Source organism: Amblyraja radiata, chromosome 17 (genome assembly GCF_010909765.2).
Source record: "Amblyraja radiata isolate CabotCenter1 chromosome 17, sAmbRad1.1.pri, whole genome shotgun sequence".
NCBI classification, from domain to species: domain Eukaryota; kingdom Metazoa; phylum Chordata; class Chondrichthyes; order Rajiformes; family Rajidae; genus Amblyraja; species Amblyraja radiata.
Window position 1 is genome coordinate 1,576,034 of NC_045972.1, and position 17,889 is coordinate 1,593,922.

Sequence of the window (17,889 nt, forward strand, 5' to 3'; positions counted from 1 at the left end):
CGATCAGTGACCAGTGTACAAGGACACCCAGGTCTCGCTGCACCTCCCCCTACCTAACCGATCCCCATTGAGATAATAATCTGCCCCCTTGTTTTTGCCGCCAAAGTGGATAACCGCACATTTATCTATATTATACTGCATCTGTCCACTCACTCAACCTGTCCAGGTCACCCTGCAACCTCCTAACATCCTCTTCACAGTTAACACTGCCACCCAGCTTTGTGTCATCCACAAACTTGCTTGTGTTGCTCCTAATTCCCTCTTCCAAGTCATTAATATTATTGGTAAACAGTTGCGGCCCCAACACCGAGCCTTGCGGCACTCCACTCGCCACTGCCTGCCATTCTGAAAAGGACCCGTTCACTCCTACTCTTTGATTCCTGTCTGCCAACCAATTTTCTATCCATGTCAACACCCTACCCTCAATACCATGTGCTCTAATTTTAGTCACCAGTCTCCCGTGCGGGACCTTGTCAAAGGTTTTCTGAAAGTCTAGATACACTACATCCACTGGCTCCCCTTTATCCATTTCCAAACAGTTGATTTTGGTCAGCCTAAGGTTTGGCTGATGTCTCTAACAGTTTTGTTCTTGTTTCTCTGTCTCATAATGGCTTCTTTGACTTTCATTGGCACAACTTTGGTCCTCATGTTGATAAACAGCAATAAACGTTTCCAAAGGGATGGAAAGACTGGAGGAAAGACCAGGTGCTGAGAGCTCTCTGTTACCTGCATTAAGGAGGCATTTAAACACACCTGAGCAATTACAAACACCTGTGAAGCCATGTATCCCAAACATTATGGTGCCCTGAAGTGGCAGTACTATGTATAAAAACAGGTGTAATTTCTACATGGTGAAACCAAAATGTATAAAAATACCCTTTAATAAAATTTGAAAATGTGCACTTTAACCACATGTGATTTTTTTCTATTACAAATCTCAAATTGTGGAGTACAGAGGCAAATAAATAAATGACGCATCACAGTCCTGAGGTTTGTGTTGTGCAGTGTTCAAGAACCTGATGGTTGTTGGGAGAAGCTGTTCTTGAACCAGGACATTCATGGTTTTCAGACTCCTGTTCATTCTTCCTACCAGAGTTGCGAGATGAGTGGCCAGGGTGGTGTGGGTCGCTGATGATGCTGGCTGCTTTTTTGAGGCAGCGACTCCTGTAGATCCCTTCGATGGTGGGGAGGTCAGTACCCGTGATGGACCGGATAGTGTCCGCACCCTGTAATTTCCTTCGTTCGTGGGCGTAGGAGATGCCACCAGTTACTGATGCCTGACCTGCACCTGTAGAGGTTGCATAGACAGTTCCAATCTCCTCAATGGCCGGAGGTGGCGGTGGGGGTGAGCGTGAGGTGGGGGTGGGGGAGGGAAAGGTGGTGGAGGGGGAGGGGGAGGCGGAGGGGGTGGTGAGGGTGGGGAGAGGTGGTGGAAGCGGAGGGGGAAGGTGGAGGGGGTGAGGTGGAGGGGTGAGGGAGGGGGGAGGTGGAGGGGAGAGGGTGAGGAAGAAGGGAGGAGGTGGGGGGAGTGGGAGGGAGGAGGTGGAGGGGAGAGGGTGGGGGTGGGGAAGAAGGGAGGAGGTGGAGGGGAGAGGGTGGGGGAGGAGGGAGGGAGGGAGGTGAGGGTGCGCGTGAACAAACTAGTCACGTCATGGAATGACGGACACGCGCTCGGTGATAATGACGCATGCCCGACGGTGACGACACGGCGCTCGGGTGACGTCGGGACGCAGCGGGGGCGCGCCTGGCGATGAGGTAAGGCAGGCGGAGCGGGCGCGCTCCCGACCCCAGTGCGATGGAGCGGAGAGCGGCGGCGGGAGGCCCCGGTCTCGGCCCTAGCCCCAACCACGACCCCGGACCCGCCTCAACCTCAGCCCCAGGCCGCTATCCCGCGCCCGGCGCCGGGCCGCCCCGCAACGTACTGGACCTGCCGCCCGAGCTGTTGGTGGAGATCTTCTGCCTCCTGCCCGGGATGAGCCTGCCCGGCCTGGCCGCCTCCTGCACCAAGTTCCACCAGATCCTCGCCACCGACACCATCTGGCGGCGCCGCTGCCGCGCAGGTCAGCCCGGGCCCGGGGTCAGGGGCAGGCCGGGGGGAGGAGGGGCCTGGCCCGGGGGCTGGCGTTAGGCCAGCGGGGTGAAGCAAGGGAGCAGGGGACGAGCGGGGTCCGTGCGAGGGGTACAAATGATGTGTTTGCAAGTCCTACCGCTTTCACCCGTTAGCTCAGAGCATGATCAGTCCCATGGAGACAGAGGCAGGGAAGTTGGAGGATCTCCACTGGTCAGGCAGCATCTGTGGGGGAAGGAATAGTCAATGTTATGGGTCTTGTCCCTGCATCTGGACCCTGCACATATCATTACTATACCCACCCTCCCCCCCCCCCCCTCTAAGTTACTCTCACCAGCTCAGCAGCTTCTCCCTGAATCTTCCACCACTCCTACACAGCATCATTTATCTCAATAAAGCTTTGAGTGAAAAGCCAAGTAGTTGTGGGGAGAATGTCCGAACTGCCCAAAGACATGACTGGAAGTCGAGAGTGGAGCCATGATAAGGTCCTACACATGAGGGTGGTCAACAAGGGAAGAACATGTCTTAGGCCTCCTTCAGTCATGTCTGTCCATGGGTGTCTCCAGGGTGCTATTCCCTATATGGAGGGCGCCTGTGCGTGACTTTGTTTAACGTGGGGAGACTGGTGCACAGACAGCCACCCCACGGTCCTTGACAGATCGGGGTCAAGATCCACTGGCATGGAGTCCAAGACGACCGGGGACCCTTTTCTGCTGCAGCCTTCATCCGCCTTCCAAGCCGCTCCACTAAGGTCAGCCACCGTCCTCCGCCTGTTCCACCATTGAGCTCTTTGTCAGAGACCTCCCCCTCGACCGCACCGCCATGGGTGGCCCCACCAGGAGCATAGCTCCAGACGGCATCGCTCTCAGGATCTCAGGTCCGCACAAGCTTCTCCATCACGACAAGGTGACAATCCACGGAGAAGAACATGTGGAAATAGGAATAATATTCTGAACTGGATTGCACATTGGTTACTGACAGAAAACACAGTGGGAACAAACAGTGTAGGAAGGAACTACAGAAGCTGGTTTACGCCAAAGATAGACACAAAATGCTGGAGTAGCTCAGTGGGGCAGGCAGCATCTCTGGAGAGAAGGAATGGGTGATGTTTTTGCTCAAGACCCTTCTTCAGAGGTTGTTTTGAGATTGGCCTCTGTGATTAATGGTGATCTCCATCAACTGAAGGACGAGATGCTATTTTCCTGATTTTGCCAAAGCTTTGTGTATACAAAGTGTATATTCTTGTGTATTCTTTGTGTATACAAAGAAAGATGAAAATATCAGGGAATTTGGGAGGTGGAGCGCGTGGGCAGGGGAGCAGCAGATGTATGTAACTTGGAGTAATGTCCGTTACTTTGGCCCGCAACAGAAACATGCCATGTCTGTGATAATCTACCATTTCTGCAGCGCTGGGGGTATAAAACTAGGCGCTGGTTTAAGCTGAGAGGGAAAGTTTTAAAGGGGGATCTGAGGGGCATATTTTCTACCCAGAGGGTGGTGGGTATATGGAACGAGTTGCCAGAGGAGGTGGGAAAAGTGAATATGATTGCAATGTTTGAAAACATTTGGACAAAACCTTGTATTCCACATAAGTACAGGCCAATGGTATTAACATTCAATCATCCAACTTCAGGTACCCCTGTGATTATCCATTGCGCCATGATCCTCTTTGGTCTCCCAACCACCTTTTTTCCTTACCTCCCTGTTGCCCCCATCATTCAATTTTTCCCTCTTCTACTTGTTTTCACCCACCTATCACCCACACACTTTACCCACAATCTCCTCTTTCCAGGTGTCAATCTGCTGACACTTCACCTTGCTCATAAGAGTCCAGTATTTGTACCTCTTGTGCCTTCATTTATCAGCCTCCCCAACCCCTGCCTCCCCCTGTCCTCTCCCCTCGTCCCAACCCCCTCCCTTCCCTTGCCCCCACCCTGCTTATTGCCCCCACAATGTTCCTCCTGCTCTTTATTCTCTTCCTTGTCTTTCCACCGATCGCCCATAGCCTCTGTCTTGCCTTCTCCAATCCCCCCCCTCCTTCCCCACCCAACTCCAGCTGCCTCCCCCTCACCTCTTTATACTGGTTCTCCTCCCCCTTTGATCTTGGTGCAGGGTCTTGATCCAAAATATTTCCTCCGTGGATGCCAAGTTCCTCCAGCAGTTTTTGCTCCAGATTCCAGCATCTGCAGTTTTCGTGTGTCCATTTGGACAGGTGCATGGACAGGGAGGTTTTGGAGGGACACGGGACAAAAGCAGGTAAATGGGACAAGCTCAGGTAGGCATCTTGGTTGGCACAGACAGGTTGGGTTATGTTCTGCTTCCCTGTTTTATTACCAGGAATCTATGACATGTTGAGTGATACAGGCCTAATGCAGGCAAATGGGATGAGTATGGATTGGCATCATGGTTGGCAACGACAAGTTCTGAATGATTCTGAGAACTGGGAAGGAGATAAAATAAGTTAGTGTAGGAAAGAACTGCAGATGCTGGTTTAAATCAAAGATAGACAGAAAATGCTGGAGTAACGGTCCCGCTGAGTTACTCCAGCATTTTGTGTCTAAAACAAGTTAGTGTTCAGTGGGACTAGTTTGTTTTCTTTCCAAATTCTGATGCAGGGTCTGGGAGCTGAAAGGTAAACACAGTTTCTCTTTCCACAGAAACTGTCTGATCAGTGTGTTTGCAGCATTTTCTGTTTTGTTTCTGCAGTTTCCTTTTGATTGAGTGCATGGGCAGCAGTGTGTGGCCAGGGCCGCTGTGCTGAACTGCAGAGTGAACTCTCTGTTCACCCCTGCCTGCTCTGGGATTGTGTGGCTGAAGAACAGTTCAGCTGTGTCTGGGGAGGTGCCAGGGTGAGGCAGGCCTGGCTGCTGCTTGTGGATGGGACGGGACGGGCGGCCCGTGTGAGAGGGTAGAACCGTGAGCAGCAGAGACGGGAACAGGTCACTGTCAGACAATCTTAACGTCTTATGTAAACCTTTTGCAGAATACGGAGTTTCGGAAAATCTGCGGAGGCTGGAGACAATGGGAATCGCCTGCCGGGACTTGTACGTCAAGCGTGAGTAGCATCATCTTAAAAACATTCCCATACACTTCCCTGAGCTCTAGGCTCTCTGTCCAGGGGCTGCCCTCTGGTGACCAGTTGGAATGTGGGTTAAGGCTGCCCTCTGATGACCAGTTGAAGAAGTGCGGGCTATAGGCCGCCCTCTTGGCTCTGGGCTGGACACCCGAGGCTCAGGAAGGGCAGTTCCCAAACCGCTGGACCGTTACCCTGACCCCAATCTCTCCACTGTGTGAGAGCTGCCCTCAGTCCCTTCACAGGGGTCACTGATAAATCTTTCAGAGGCCATGAGTGAGAGAACATGATTAAATCTGCTCCCTTCACCTGGCCACCATGACCTTGGTGTCTGGGTGTGGAGAGGGGCCAGGCCCATTACACACAGCTGGCCTTGAGGAAATCCAAGCGGCTCACTCACCTGCACATCAGTTCTTCACTCAGAGGAGGGTTGCGATCTGGAATTCACTATGAGATGGACAGCAGCAAGTCCTCAAACACTGAAGAAGCATCTGGTGCCCAACACCTGGTACGCAACAGATCTACTGCAGGTAAATGGTGTGGATACGGCACGGATGTGGTGGGCAGAAGGGCCTGTTTCTGTGATGTATGACTCTATAACGATACAATTGTGCCAAACGTGAAGCAGAAAGTAATGGGACCTAATGACATGTCACGTGGGTGGCGTGCAGCGGAGGGAGGAATGTACCCTTTGCATGTGGACGTTCGGCTCTGAAATGGCAGCTGTTGTGACCACGGCACATCTGGAGCTCGGTCCAGCGCTGGCGATGTTTGAAGAAGCTCGGGAGGTGCAGTGGCTCTGTTGACCTGCTCTCACTCACTGTGTTTAGGTGTTAATCCTCGGTTCCGGTCGAGAAGGTTTGTCAAGTTGTTTCCTGACACTGCGCAGGTGGATTACAGGGATGTGTACACACGCTGTACGTATGATTCTGGTGTGACCTGATGACCGGGGCTGCATGCCGGTCAGCTGTACTGTTTCACCGCTGCCTAACCCTGTGCTAACAGCAGGTTTGTGTCGTGCTGGAGATGAGGAGTGCGGAGCAAGGCGCCCTCTGCTGTGAGGCTCACCATGTGCGAGACACTGCTTCCTCTGCCCATTGTGTTGGAAGGAACTGCAGATCTGCTTTCAACTGAAGATATGCACAAAAAGCTTGATAACTCAGCGTGTCAGACAGCATCTTTGCAGAAGCATCTGAAGAATGGTCTTGACCCGAAACGTCACCTATTCCTTTTCTCCAGAGCGGCTGTCTGAGCCGCTGAGTTACACCGGCTTTTTGTGTCCATTGTTTCAGTTATTGCCAGTATATCTACAGTCTATAGTTCCCAACTACCCACTCTCGCCCACAGTTTAGAGCCAACATTTACCCCTCGTCTACAGCCCATTGTTACCCCCTCTCGCCCACACTCACCGTCTCATCCAGCTGCCCGTTCTTTTCCGTCAGTCAGAACAGTCATTGGTTGGCAACTGGTATTTCACTGCTAACAGTGGCAGTGACAGTGAAGGGATGAGTGGAGGTGATGGGAGCTACTCTCCAGCCACTGCCAGTGGTGGGGTGGGACTGAAATGGGCTCTGTCCTGTGGACTGCCAGTGTGGCTGCTTGCTGCTGGGTGAGGCAACTGGGTGAGTTTTCCCTGACGTGTCTGCTCCTTTGAGCAGCAATCAGTTTGCTCCAGTTTTCTGCTGGTTAAGTTACTTTGCTGGGTATTGTGGCAGCCTGCACCCTTGGGTGCTGCTGTCTCCTAGGATGGAGGCTCCCCCTTTATCAGATGAGTGCACGGGCGGCACGGTGGCGCAGCGGTAGAGTTGCTGCTGTACAGCGCCAGCGATCTGGTTCAATCCTGACTACAGGTGCTGTCTGTATGGAGTTTGTACATTCTCCTTGTGACCTGCGTGGGTTTTCTTCAGCTTCCTCCCACAAAGACGTATAGGTTTGTAGGTTAATTGGCTTGGTATAATTGTACTTTGTCCCTAGTGTATGTAGGATAGTAAGTGTGCGGGGATCGTCATTGGTGCAGATTCTGTAGGCCGAAGGGCCTGTTTCTGCGCTGTATCTCTAAACCGGGGTCTCCAGACTATGGCCCGCGGGCCACATCCGGCCTGCCATGAGATTTTATCCAGCCTGCAGCAAGCTCTTAACACGTTTCGTGCGGAGGTTCTGTGGTAGCGCAGCTTTAGAGATTCAGCCGAAACAGGCCCTTCGGCCCATCAATAGCTCTATCCTACACACACTCTGGACAAATTCAATTAACCTGCAAACGTGGAATGTTGGAGGAAACCAGAGCACCCAGAGAGAACCCACGTAGGTACAAACTCCGTACAGACAGCACCCGTAGTCAGGATGGAACCCGGGTCTCTGGCACTGTAAGGCAGCAACTCTACCGATGCTCCTGTATTGCAAAGGCAAGTTGTGTGAGGTGGTAGCATGGGGTGGGGAGTGGATCGAGGAGGGGGGAGCTAGTTGGCGCCAGGAACGGTGTATAGCGGTCTCTCTCCCTCCCCCATGAGGGTGACCCGTGAACAGCTCCCGCTCAGGGACGCCACACTGAACTGGACATGTGTGTGACATTTCTTTCTTTTTACCTATGGCCTGCAAAAATATGGCAAATATATAATGTGGCCCTCATGCTGAAAGGTTTGGAGGCACCTGCTCTAAACTGAACTAAACCAAAAGGTGCTGCCTGCACTGGCCCATTGCATGTGGCAGCTGCTGCAGCAGGAGTGAGTCTGGAGCAGCTCTCTGCAGCTGAGCATGTTGGGACGGCAGCTCGGGGCTGGGGTGCGGGGAGATGTTGGTGATGCCAAACTGTGTGGAGTTATGAAGTGCTGGGTGTGTGTCAGAGTGCTATGTGGAGTTATGAAGCTTTAAGCTGATTCCAATCGTGTGGTGACTTGAAGTTAAACCTTAACTTTCTGGTGGCGTTGCACAAAATTAACGATGGGTGAAATGAACGGCAGCAAAGGGCATGAGTGTGGGCTGAGGTGTGGAGCTAACGTGCACTGAGCTTGATGCCTGGCACAAGGTACACGTCACTGAGTGATTTAACAGCATTTGTGGTGCTGCCCATGAACTCGGGCGTGAGTCTATTCTGGGTCCAGTTACCTGTGGCCGTGCTTTGTGGGGCTGTGAAGTGTCTCCGGGTGAGGTTGTGATGGCAGCTCTCTGTGTTACAGTGCTGCATCCCTACAGGAACATCCTGGGCCTATGGCAGCCGGACATTGGCCCCTACGGGGGGCTGCTCAACGTGGTGGTGAGTAACAGCCCGATCCGTCAGATGTGAGGCAATTACCTTACAAATGGTATCCAATTCTAAAATCAAAACTCTAATGTTGAATCATCTTCAGGCAATTGCCTTAAATTGGTACTGGAGTTGTGATTTGGGGATTGGGGTGGATGCTCCTTGGCTGGGCTGCCGTGAGATGCTGACTGCTGTCTGTGCTGTGATTTGTAGGTGGACGGGTTGTTCATCATCGGCTGGATGTACCTCCCTCCCCACGACCCCCGTGTCAATGACTCCATGCGCTGCAAACCCTTGTTCCGAATTCACCTCTGGGAAAAGAACAAGGCGGAGGTGGAATGTATGTATGGCCACAAGGGCTCTCATAAGGGAGACATACAGGTAGGAGCTGCCAGCGGCTGGTGTTTCCAAGCATTCCTCACTCATTCACTCCTCATGCAGACAGTTATTGTGTACTGTTGGTGACAGACAACCTCCCACACAGACTCGCTCGTCACGTCTTGCCTTGCCAAATGCTGATGGATTCTTTCTCTCTCAATCCTCTCCAGTAAATGGACTCCAGGCCATTCTGTTCACTGCAGCCACCCTCCCACCTCCCAGTACCTATGACATGTGACAAAATGTCTCATCTTGAGTGGTTTAGATGACCTGTTGTTGCGAAGCTGTGCACTTGGCTCACAACTCTTCGCCACAGAAAGTGTCTTGCATGCATCTAATCGTCAAGCTCTGAGGATGTTGTAAGGTTTGGTGAGATGACATCTTCCTCCCAGACTGCAGAGGAGAGGCCAAGTCTACTTTGTATAGCAAACGTTCTGGCCCCTCACGTCTGTTCTACCTCCAGGCCGTGACATCCCGGGTAAGGAAGCACAAACAAATGCAAGCCCTTCTCCTCACTTGGGCTGCTTCTGCCTCTGTCCTTTACTGTTACAGCAGGTGCTTGTTGTCTCCGCCCTGCTCGCGTGAACCCGTTTAACACTGACCCGCAACAAGGTTGGCATTTCACCCCTCACCTACGCCAAGGCCCCTGGGGAAGAGGAGTGAAGGCCCCAGCAGATCTGGCCCCAGTTACTACACCCCGGTCACTCCCCCCCGCCCCCCCCCCCCCCCCCCCCCCCGGAACTCTTCTTTAGACTGACTTCAGTCCTTTCCCTCCACAGATACTACCTGACCTGCTGAGATGTGTGTGTTTTGCTCAGACTACATTTAATGTTTGTTTTGGAAACTTGTCTGCAACAAAGGTTCTCTTGTTTGCAGATTGTGAAGAAAGACGAGTTTTCGACCAAGTGCAATCAGACGGATTTCCACCGGATGTCCGGGGGGAGACAGGAGGTGAGTTTTGAGTGGAGAGCTGATGGTGAACAACGTTATGGCAGGTGATGATTCAAGCTGCAGTCTTCATGCAAGGGCAATCCCACTCCCCTTTCCTTTCCCTTGGATCATTGATCTTCCCCTCTGCTCGCTTTGTCTGTGGGGAGCTCTGTACCGTAGCACCGAACAGATTATTTAACCCAAAGGGTTTCTACCCATGATAGACAGAATGTGGAGTAACTCAGCGGGTCAGGCAGCAGCCGGAGAAAATGGATACTTCCATATCAGCTTTCATCAACCCTTGGCTCACCCCCATCACCGTGGGCATCTCCCCCTCTCCCTCTTCTTTATCCTGCTTCCCCTTAAATACAACACTACGTAGGAATATAGCAGGAGGCTAGCTGGGCCCTGGAGACCGCCCAACATCAGTGTGTCAGGGATGGCTGTGTGGATCGAGAGAACGATGGGCTCGATACAATCAGGACCTCTACATTGTGTCTCTCAGGAATTCCGGACGTGGCTGGCAGAGGAATGGGGCCGGACCCTGGAGGATATTTTCCATGAGCACATGCAGGAGCTGATCCTCATGAAATTCATCTACACCAGTCAGTACGAGTGAGTGTCTGTGCCTGGGGTACTCGGGCAAGCTCAGTCCATCTGCAGCAGCATGCACAGATCTGGCCTGCGTCCACCTGGGCTCAGCATCTGAGGGAAGTGTGGGGGTGGGGGAGGGTCTGGAGGGTGGAGGAGGGGTTGGAGGGTGGGGAGGGGCTGGAGGGTGGAGGAGGAGCTGGAGGATGGGGGAGGAGCTGGATGATGGGGGAGGGGCTGGAGGATGGGGGAGGGGCTGGAGGATGGGGGAGGGGAGGGGCCGGAAGGAGTCATGGAAGGCAACTAAATTAATCCGGCTTCTCTCAGTCTCATGTGGGTCCTGAGGAGTTTGGGGGGCTCCTTTTGTGCTAGACTCAACACCTGACTAGGAAGCCAAAGGTAGAGAGTACAGGCCACCTGGCTTCATGTGGGGAGATGTTGAAGCCTATAATCTAGGAAGAAATCACTAGACATTAAGAGAATCTGAATGTAATCAAAACAGGTCAGCATGGATTTACACGCCCTACAATACTCAGAACTATTTCTACACTCTATCTCCCTCTTTATCCAATTTCCTCAAGTTTGACGATTGTATTCATGTTTAGTTTAAGTGATCTGTTTGAATGACGTATATTGAATAAGGCTTTTGCTGTACCTCGGTACAGTGGCAATAGTAAACCTAAATGTAATGAAAGGAAAATGACATTGGAAGTATTTGCTGGGGCTCGTGGCAGGGCAGGTGAGTGGGCATTGGATATTGTGTAAGAAAGAACTGCAGATGCTGGTTTCAACCAAAGATAGACACAAAGCTGCAGTAACTCAGCAGGACAGACAGCATCTCTGGAGAGAAGGAATGGGTGACGTTTTGGGTCAAGACTTCTTCAGACTGGTTAGGGATAAGGGAAACGAGAGATATAGACGGTGATGTGGAGAGATAAAGAACAATGAATGAAAGATATGCAAAAAAGTAACGATTATAAAGGAAAAGGCCATTGTTAGCTGTTTGTAGCGTGAAAACGAGAAGCTAGTGCGACTTGGGTGGGGGAGGGATAGAGAGAGAGGGAATGCCTGGGCTACCTGAAGTGAGATAAATCAACATTCATTCCATTGGGCTGTAAGCTGCCCAAGCGAAATATGAAATGCTGTTCCTCCAATTTACATTTAGCCTCACTCTGACAATGGAGAAGACCGAGGACAGAAAGGTCTGTGTAGGAATGGGAAGGAAAATTAAATTGTCCAGCAACCGGGAGATCAGGTTGGTTCATGAGGACTGAGCGAAGGTACTACGAAAAATGATCGCCCAGTCTGCGTTTGGTCTGATAATAATAATAATAATAATAATAAATACTTTATTGATCCCCTCAGGGAAATTCAGATGTCCAGAAGCTCCCAACCAACAAACCCACAGATTCAAAACGAACGCAGACAGAAAATACATAGAATACAATGTGGACACTACCTGAGAGCAATAAATACTTAAAAAGACCAATAATTAACAGTTAAAAATTAATAATTGCAAAATGCATCCCCCTACAGCCTAGCGGTCCGAATTATAAAATCTAATGGCTGCAGGGGTGAAGGATCTCCTGAACCGCTCCGTTCTACAGGGCAGGGAGAGGAGCCGGTTGTTGTTCCGAGTGCTCTTTTGACTCTCCAGAATTATATGGAGGTGATGCCCGGGGTTTTTCAGGATGACCTGCACCTTGTGCCTCATACGCCTCTCAAGCACCTCCATCCCAGAGTCTACTCTGATGTATAAGAGTCCACATCTTGAACAACGGATAGCGTAGATGAGGTTGGAGGAGGTGCAAGCGAACCTCTGCCTAACCTGAAAGGACTGTCGGGGTCCCTGGACAGAGTCAAGGGAGGAGGTATAGCGACAGATGTTGCATCTTTTTGCGGCTGCAGAGTAAGGTAGCTGGGGAGGGGGTGGTTTGGGTGGGAAGAGAAGAGTTAACCAGGGAGTTGCGGAAGGCGGAAAGGGGTGGAGATGGAAAAATGTGGCTAATGGTGGGATCCCGTGGGAGGTGGCGAACATTTTGGTGGATTATGTGTTGTATGCGACGGCTGATGGGGTGAAAGGTAAGAACCAGGGGGATTCTGTCTCTGTTGCGACTAGGGGGCGGGGGAAGCAAGGGCGGAGCTGTGGGGTACCGAGGAGACACGAGTGAGTGCCTCGTCTATGATGGGAAAAGGGAACCCCCGGTCCCTAAAGAATGAGGACGTCTTGGATGTCCTGGTACGGAACACCTCATCTTGGGCGCAGATGCAGCGCAGACGGAGGAATTGGGAGTAGGGGATAGAGTCTGCAGGAAGCAGGGTGGGAAAAAGTGTAGTCTAGAAAGTTGTGGGAGTCGGTGGGATTGTAATAGACGTCAGTCAATTGTTTATTTCTTGTGATTGAGATTTCTTGTTCTTGTCATTGGATGATGTCCTTGATCTGGTGCCTGGTCCTGCCGGCTGCAACCAGCACGAGGTTTATTTCCCGAGGTTCATCTCGTGTGTGCTTTGTGTTTCAGTAACTGCCTGACGTACCGCAGGATCTACCTGCCGCCCTCCAGCCCAGAGGACCTGATACCTCCTGGCCTCTTCAAAGGGACGTACGGAAGCCACGGCCTGGAGATTGTCATGCTCAGTTTCCATGGGACCCATGTTAAAGTAACAAAGATTACTGTAAGTGGCCATAGAATTACTGGACATGGCCATTGTATTAGTGTGAGTGGCCGTGGGATTACTGGACATGGCCATTGTATTAGTGCGAGTGGCCATAAGTTTCCTGTAAGTGGCTGTGTCCCAGTGGTCCGCTGACTACACACCTGCAGGACCATGGAGATCCGTGGTGTGTGGAGCCGCTGCCGTGGACCCTGTGAACAGCGGCAGTGTGCTCACTCTCCTCAGCACAGGCAAAGGCAACGCAATGTATCTGAGACCCAACGTATCGGGGGATCCATGTAAGGTGCCATGGGCACAGTTCCAGGTTGTATTAGTTATTGGCAGATTTAGAGTCATGTCCAGAACAGGAGCAGTGCCTTTGGCCCGTCAAGTGCGAGCCAGCCAGGTCCCATTTACAGTCTGAAGAAGGGTTTCGACCCGAAATGTTGCCTATTTCCTTCGCTCCATAGATGCTGCCTCACCTGCTGAGTTTCTCCAGCATTTTTGTCTACATCCCATTTACACAATTCCATTTATTCTGCCCACATTCCCATCACCAAATTCCCATTCCCTGGCACTTTATGGGGTGTGGGAAAACACTGGAACATCAGTAAAAACCCACATGGTGATGGAGAATGTGAAGACTCCAGACATGGGAGGTGAGGACTGGATGCGGATACGGTGGTGCCAGCATTGCCTGGTGGTTGAGTTCAATCTTTGCTCTAGATTAAAAATGATCTACGGCAACATTGGGCTGTGCTGAGGAAGTGCTGCGTTGTTGGAAGTCCCGTATTGTAGACAGTAACCTTTTCTAATTGACATGGACAGATCTAGTGAACAGTTCCACGAGGAGGTGGGAATGTGGAGCTGCCACTCAGTTATAATAGAATCATTGAATTGTACAGTGTAGTAACAGGCCCTTCCTGCCTACCTGTCCCTGCTGACGGTGATGTCTATCCACCCCATTTACCTGCATGACATTTGTCTCCCTCTCTGCCCTCCCTGTTCTATTGTATCCACCTCGGGCAGTTTGTTCCGGATATCCACCACCTTCTGTGTGGATATACCATTCAGACCTCCCTTAAATTTCTCCCAATCCATCTGAAACCTGTGCCCTCTGGACTCCACTGTCCTGGGAAAAATATTCTGGCTATCCACACCCCTATCATTTTGCAAACTGTAAGATTGCCCCATGTCTCCTACATTCCAGTGAGAATAAATCCAGTCTATCCAATCTCTCCTTATAACTACTGCCCTCCATTCCAGGCAACCTCCCAGGATATTTATCCTGGTCTTATTAAAAGTAGAGGAGGATTGAAGGGCTACTGCTGTTAGTGTGCATCTTTATATGTTGTGAGGTGAGAGGAGTTCTGATGCCCTGCACATCATTTAAAGCTCCCATCAATTGTGTTGCTTGTGTTACTGTCGGTGCCATGTTGCTGTGCACAGCTTGGTTTCCCTGTCTGCCCACAATACAGGTTGAATGTTGTACAGTGGGTGTGCAGGTGAAACTGAAGGAGTAACTAGCAGTGGCTCAGAGCAGAAGATGGAGAGTGACGCTGAATTCCCGTTGCAGGGAGACCCGAATGTCCCTGCAGGACAGCTCACACTACACATCGACATGACGCGGCGGGTCCATCTACCGGACATCGAGCACTTGCACAACTTTGACAAACTCTCTCGGATTGTGCTGGAAATTCACCAGCAGGTGCAGTGTGACCAGCAGAACCAGGAGCACTGCCAAGCCAGCACCCAGCACTGTTTGGACAGCTCGCAGCCTGCGTGCAATGGTGTACAGGAGCGACAGGAGCAGGGGGTCACTGCTGCAGGGGTGGACATGCAGATGGATGCAGAGGGAGCGGTTGCAGGGGAGCCTGGAACTGCAGGGCTGCCCTTCGTGCTTCCTGTGGGGGTGATGGCTCGCAACGAGGTCTATCCAAGGACTTGTCGCGCCTGGTAAGTGAAACGGGGAATCAACAACCAGAGGACATGGGTTTTAAGGAGAGCGGGAAAGGTTTAATGGGAACCGGAGGGACATATTTTTCACTCGGGGTGGTGGGTGTATGGAACGAGCTGCCAGAGGAGGTAGTTGAGGCAGGTGTTGTAAGAACATCAAAAAACCATTTGGACAGGTACATTGACAGGAAAGATTTAGAGGGATATGGGGGGGAAAGCTGGTAATTGGGACGAGCAGATGAGGTATTTGCTTGGCCTGGACAAGTTGGGTAGAATGTTTAAGAAAGAACTGCAGATGCTGGAACAATCGAAGGGAGACAAAAAAATGCTGGAGAAACAGCGGGTGAGGCAGCATCTATGGAGAGAAGGAATAGGTGACGTTTCGGGTCGAGACCCTTCTTAAGACTGATGGCGGGGGGGGGGGGGGAGGAAAGAACGGAAGTAGGCGGAGACAGTAGGACTTGTGGGAGAGCTGGGAAGGGAGAGGGGACGGAGGGAGAAAGCAAGGGCTATCTGAAATTAGAGAAGTCAATGTTCATACCGCTGGGGTGTAAACTACCCAAGCGAAATATGAGGTGCTGTTCCTCCAATTTGTGCTGGGCCTCACTCTGGCCATGGAGGCGGCCCAGGACAAGATTGGTCAGATTGGGAATGGGAGGGGGAGTTAAAATGCTGAGCAACTGGGCGATCAGGTTGGCTAACACGGACTGAGCGGACGAGGTGTTCAGCCAAGCGATCGCCGAGCCTGCTCTTGGTCTCGCCGATGTAGAAAAGTTGGCACTTAGAACAGTGGATGCAGTAGATGAGGTTGGAGGAGGTGCAGGTGAACCTCTGCCTCACCTGGAAAGACTGATTGGGTCCTTGGATGAAGTCGAGGGGGGAGGTAAAGGGACAAGTGTTGTAGGGCCTGTTTCTGTGACTAATTGAACAACAGCAACTTATTCACACTCGTGCAGTGCAGATTAACAAAGTGTGGACGTCGAGACTACAGGCCGCAGACTCTGCCTCAATCGCCACAGAACGGTAGATAGAGGAGAGGGAGAGAGAAAGCTGGGCTAAACAAATCATAATTACAGATGTTAGCCAGTTCAGATGAAAGGCCAACAACCTGAAACTTCGACTCATTGCATCTCCAATTATGCTGCCTGCTCTGCCGAGCTTCTCCAGCACAGTGTTTTTGTTTATGTTTGATCTCCGGCAGATGCAGAGACAGCTGGAGCCTTGCCCACGATCACTCCACCTTGTATATGAGATGGTGGTGTCGGACTAGAGGGTGAAAGATTTTATGCCCTATTCTAACTAGGAATCACAAGGTACACTCTGTAAATATGGTCCAAACAGCCTGATATCACACAACTGGTCTTTTTGTTCCTTTCATTTAATTGCTGATGCAGCAAAAGTCTATTTTCTCTAGGTTGTTTCTCTAGAATCGGGCAGGATTTTCAAGAGGGTTTGGTTTGGTTTGTAACTGTATTGAAATGCAGGTGTGAATTGTCATGGAGTGTTTGTGCTGTCAGTGATTCTGAATACTGTTTCTGGCCCGGCGCTAGTTTCTATGGCACTGGGCTGATTGCAGGCCATGGCTTCACCAGCCCTGAGAGGACGCCTGGTCTCTTCATCCTCTTCAATGAGCAATGCTTCGGCTTCATCTGGCTGGACCTGAAATCCTTCAGCCTCTACAGTCGAATTGAAGACTCGCTGAAGAATGCACAAGCCCCTTTCAGAGAAGCTTTTGAGTTGATGCTGAAGAACATGCAATCATGGACGTCCTGACTAATGCCAGCCCTTAAGGAATGAAGCAATCTCAGCTGCAGGGCTGCACTTCCTCCTCACAACCACTGACGCATGCACTCTGGGAAGGAAGGTTGGGGTTTGACATTACTAGACCCATACCATGCCTCCTGCTCACCTTGGCCCCTCTCCCTCTCACCTGAGCTACTACCCGAAGTAATCTTGTTGCAATGGTTTTGTAATAGTTTCTTTTAGAGGCATTTGTGTGGGCAGAGCAGAGAATGAAGCCCAGACAGGAGGATAGGAGGTCTCCTACCTGTATGTTGGCATGGCTGGCGTCAATGGTAGCCAAGGGCAACGACTGGAAGAAACTAACTTTGCGCACTAACGTTTGACACTACCCTGACCTTAAGGGAATTAGTCTTTAATTTTGTTGCAAATTATTGAACATGTTTAGTTATATGGTGTTTAGAATGGAGCAGAAAGAGGAGAATGGTCATATTTGACATCTAAGAACATAGACTGTACTTGGGCACAATCTCTCCCTATACACCAGCCACACGAGGCAATGATGCAATATCAGGTAATAAAGTATTATTTAAATCTTAGTTTATATAGTTAAGATTGAAAGATTTTAATATTTATGTTAAGAAAATTTATAAAAATTCTGTTTATTGTTTTTGTTTGAAATAATTATTTAAGTTTTATGATCTGAGACTTAATTAAACTGAACTTTTGGAAAGTGTCTAATTTTTCTTCCACGGACAACATTACAATCAATGTGGGTTGGAGGAAGGACAGGTGAATCTTTGTCTCGCCTTGATCCGGGGATGGTGATGAGGGAGGAGCTGTACGGACAGGTGTTGCAGTCCTGTGGTTGCAGTGGAAAGTGCCTGGGGCTGGGGGTGGAGGAGAAGGATGATTAGACCAAGGAAGACTCATGGAAAAGGCGAAGAGAAAGATTAACTCACCTTGAGTTTGTCATTTGCACGTACCATAAGGTATAGGTCCTATAAAAATCTTGCATGCAGCAGCATCACCACAGGCACATAGACTCGGGCAACACACACAAAATCATAGATTATAAATAAATTAATCATTAATTTTACACGTGAAAAGAAAAAGACGGACAACGATACCCTAGCTATTTGTACCAAACTTGTTGAGAATGAAGTTCCATGTAGTGCAAGAGATGGTCTGTAGCAGTCCATTGCCGTTGGAAAGTAGGGAGGTTGAAGGAAAGTAGCTATTCCTAAACTTGGTGGTGTGGAG

The 17,889-nt window shown here is 50.7% G+C and overlaps 1 protein-coding gene across 3 annotated transcripts; it reads left to right on the forward strand.

Annotated features, from left to right (window-relative positions):
* Window positions 1-1,734: 1,734 nt before the first annotated feature.
* fbxo31 (F-box protein 31) lies at window positions 1,735-17,362 on the forward strand. Of its 3 annotated transcripts, XM_033035605.1 has the most exons (10): window positions 1,740-2,060; window positions 5,052-5,123; window positions 5,972-6,058; window positions 8,315-8,391; window positions 8,593-8,760; window positions 9,634-9,708; window positions 10,193-10,302; window positions 12,798-12,951; window positions 14,507-14,886; window positions 16,437-17,362. In XM_033035605.1, exons 1-10 carry the CDS (start codon window positions 1,796-1,798, stop codon window positions 16,657-16,659), a joined length of 1,611 nt encoding a protein of 536 aa, XP_032891496.1. In that variant the 5' UTR covers window positions 1,740-1,795; the 3' UTR covers window positions 16,660-17,362. The 3 variants fall into 3 exon arrangements, with proteins under 3 accessions (XP_032891497.1, XP_032891496.1, XP_032891498.1); XM_033035606.1 differs by lacking the exon at window positions 5,972-6,058 and having other exon boundaries at window positions 1,735-2,060; XM_033035607.1 differs by lacking the exons at window positions 1,740-2,060; window positions 5,052-5,123; window positions 5,972-6,058 and adding an exon at window positions 5,147-5,671.
* The last annotated feature ends 527 nt before the right edge of the window (window positions 17,363-17,889 follow it).

What these genes read in the sequence shown, in the direction of transcription:
- fbxo31 (XM_033035605.1), top strand. Translation starts at nt 1,796, where the DNA reads ATGGAGCGGAGAGCGGCGGCGGGAGGCCCCGGTCTCGGCCCTAGCCCC. An exon ending in GCGGCGCCGCTGCCGCGCAG is followed by an intron (nt 2,061 to 5,051) that starts GTCAGCCCGGGC and finishes AACCTTTTGCAG; the next exon opens with AATACGGAGTTTCGGAAAAT. An exon ending in CCGGGACTTGTACGTCAAGC is followed by an intron (nt 5,124 to 5,971) that starts GTGAGTAGCATC and finishes CACTGTGTTTAG; the next exon opens with GTGTTAATCCTCGGTTCCGG.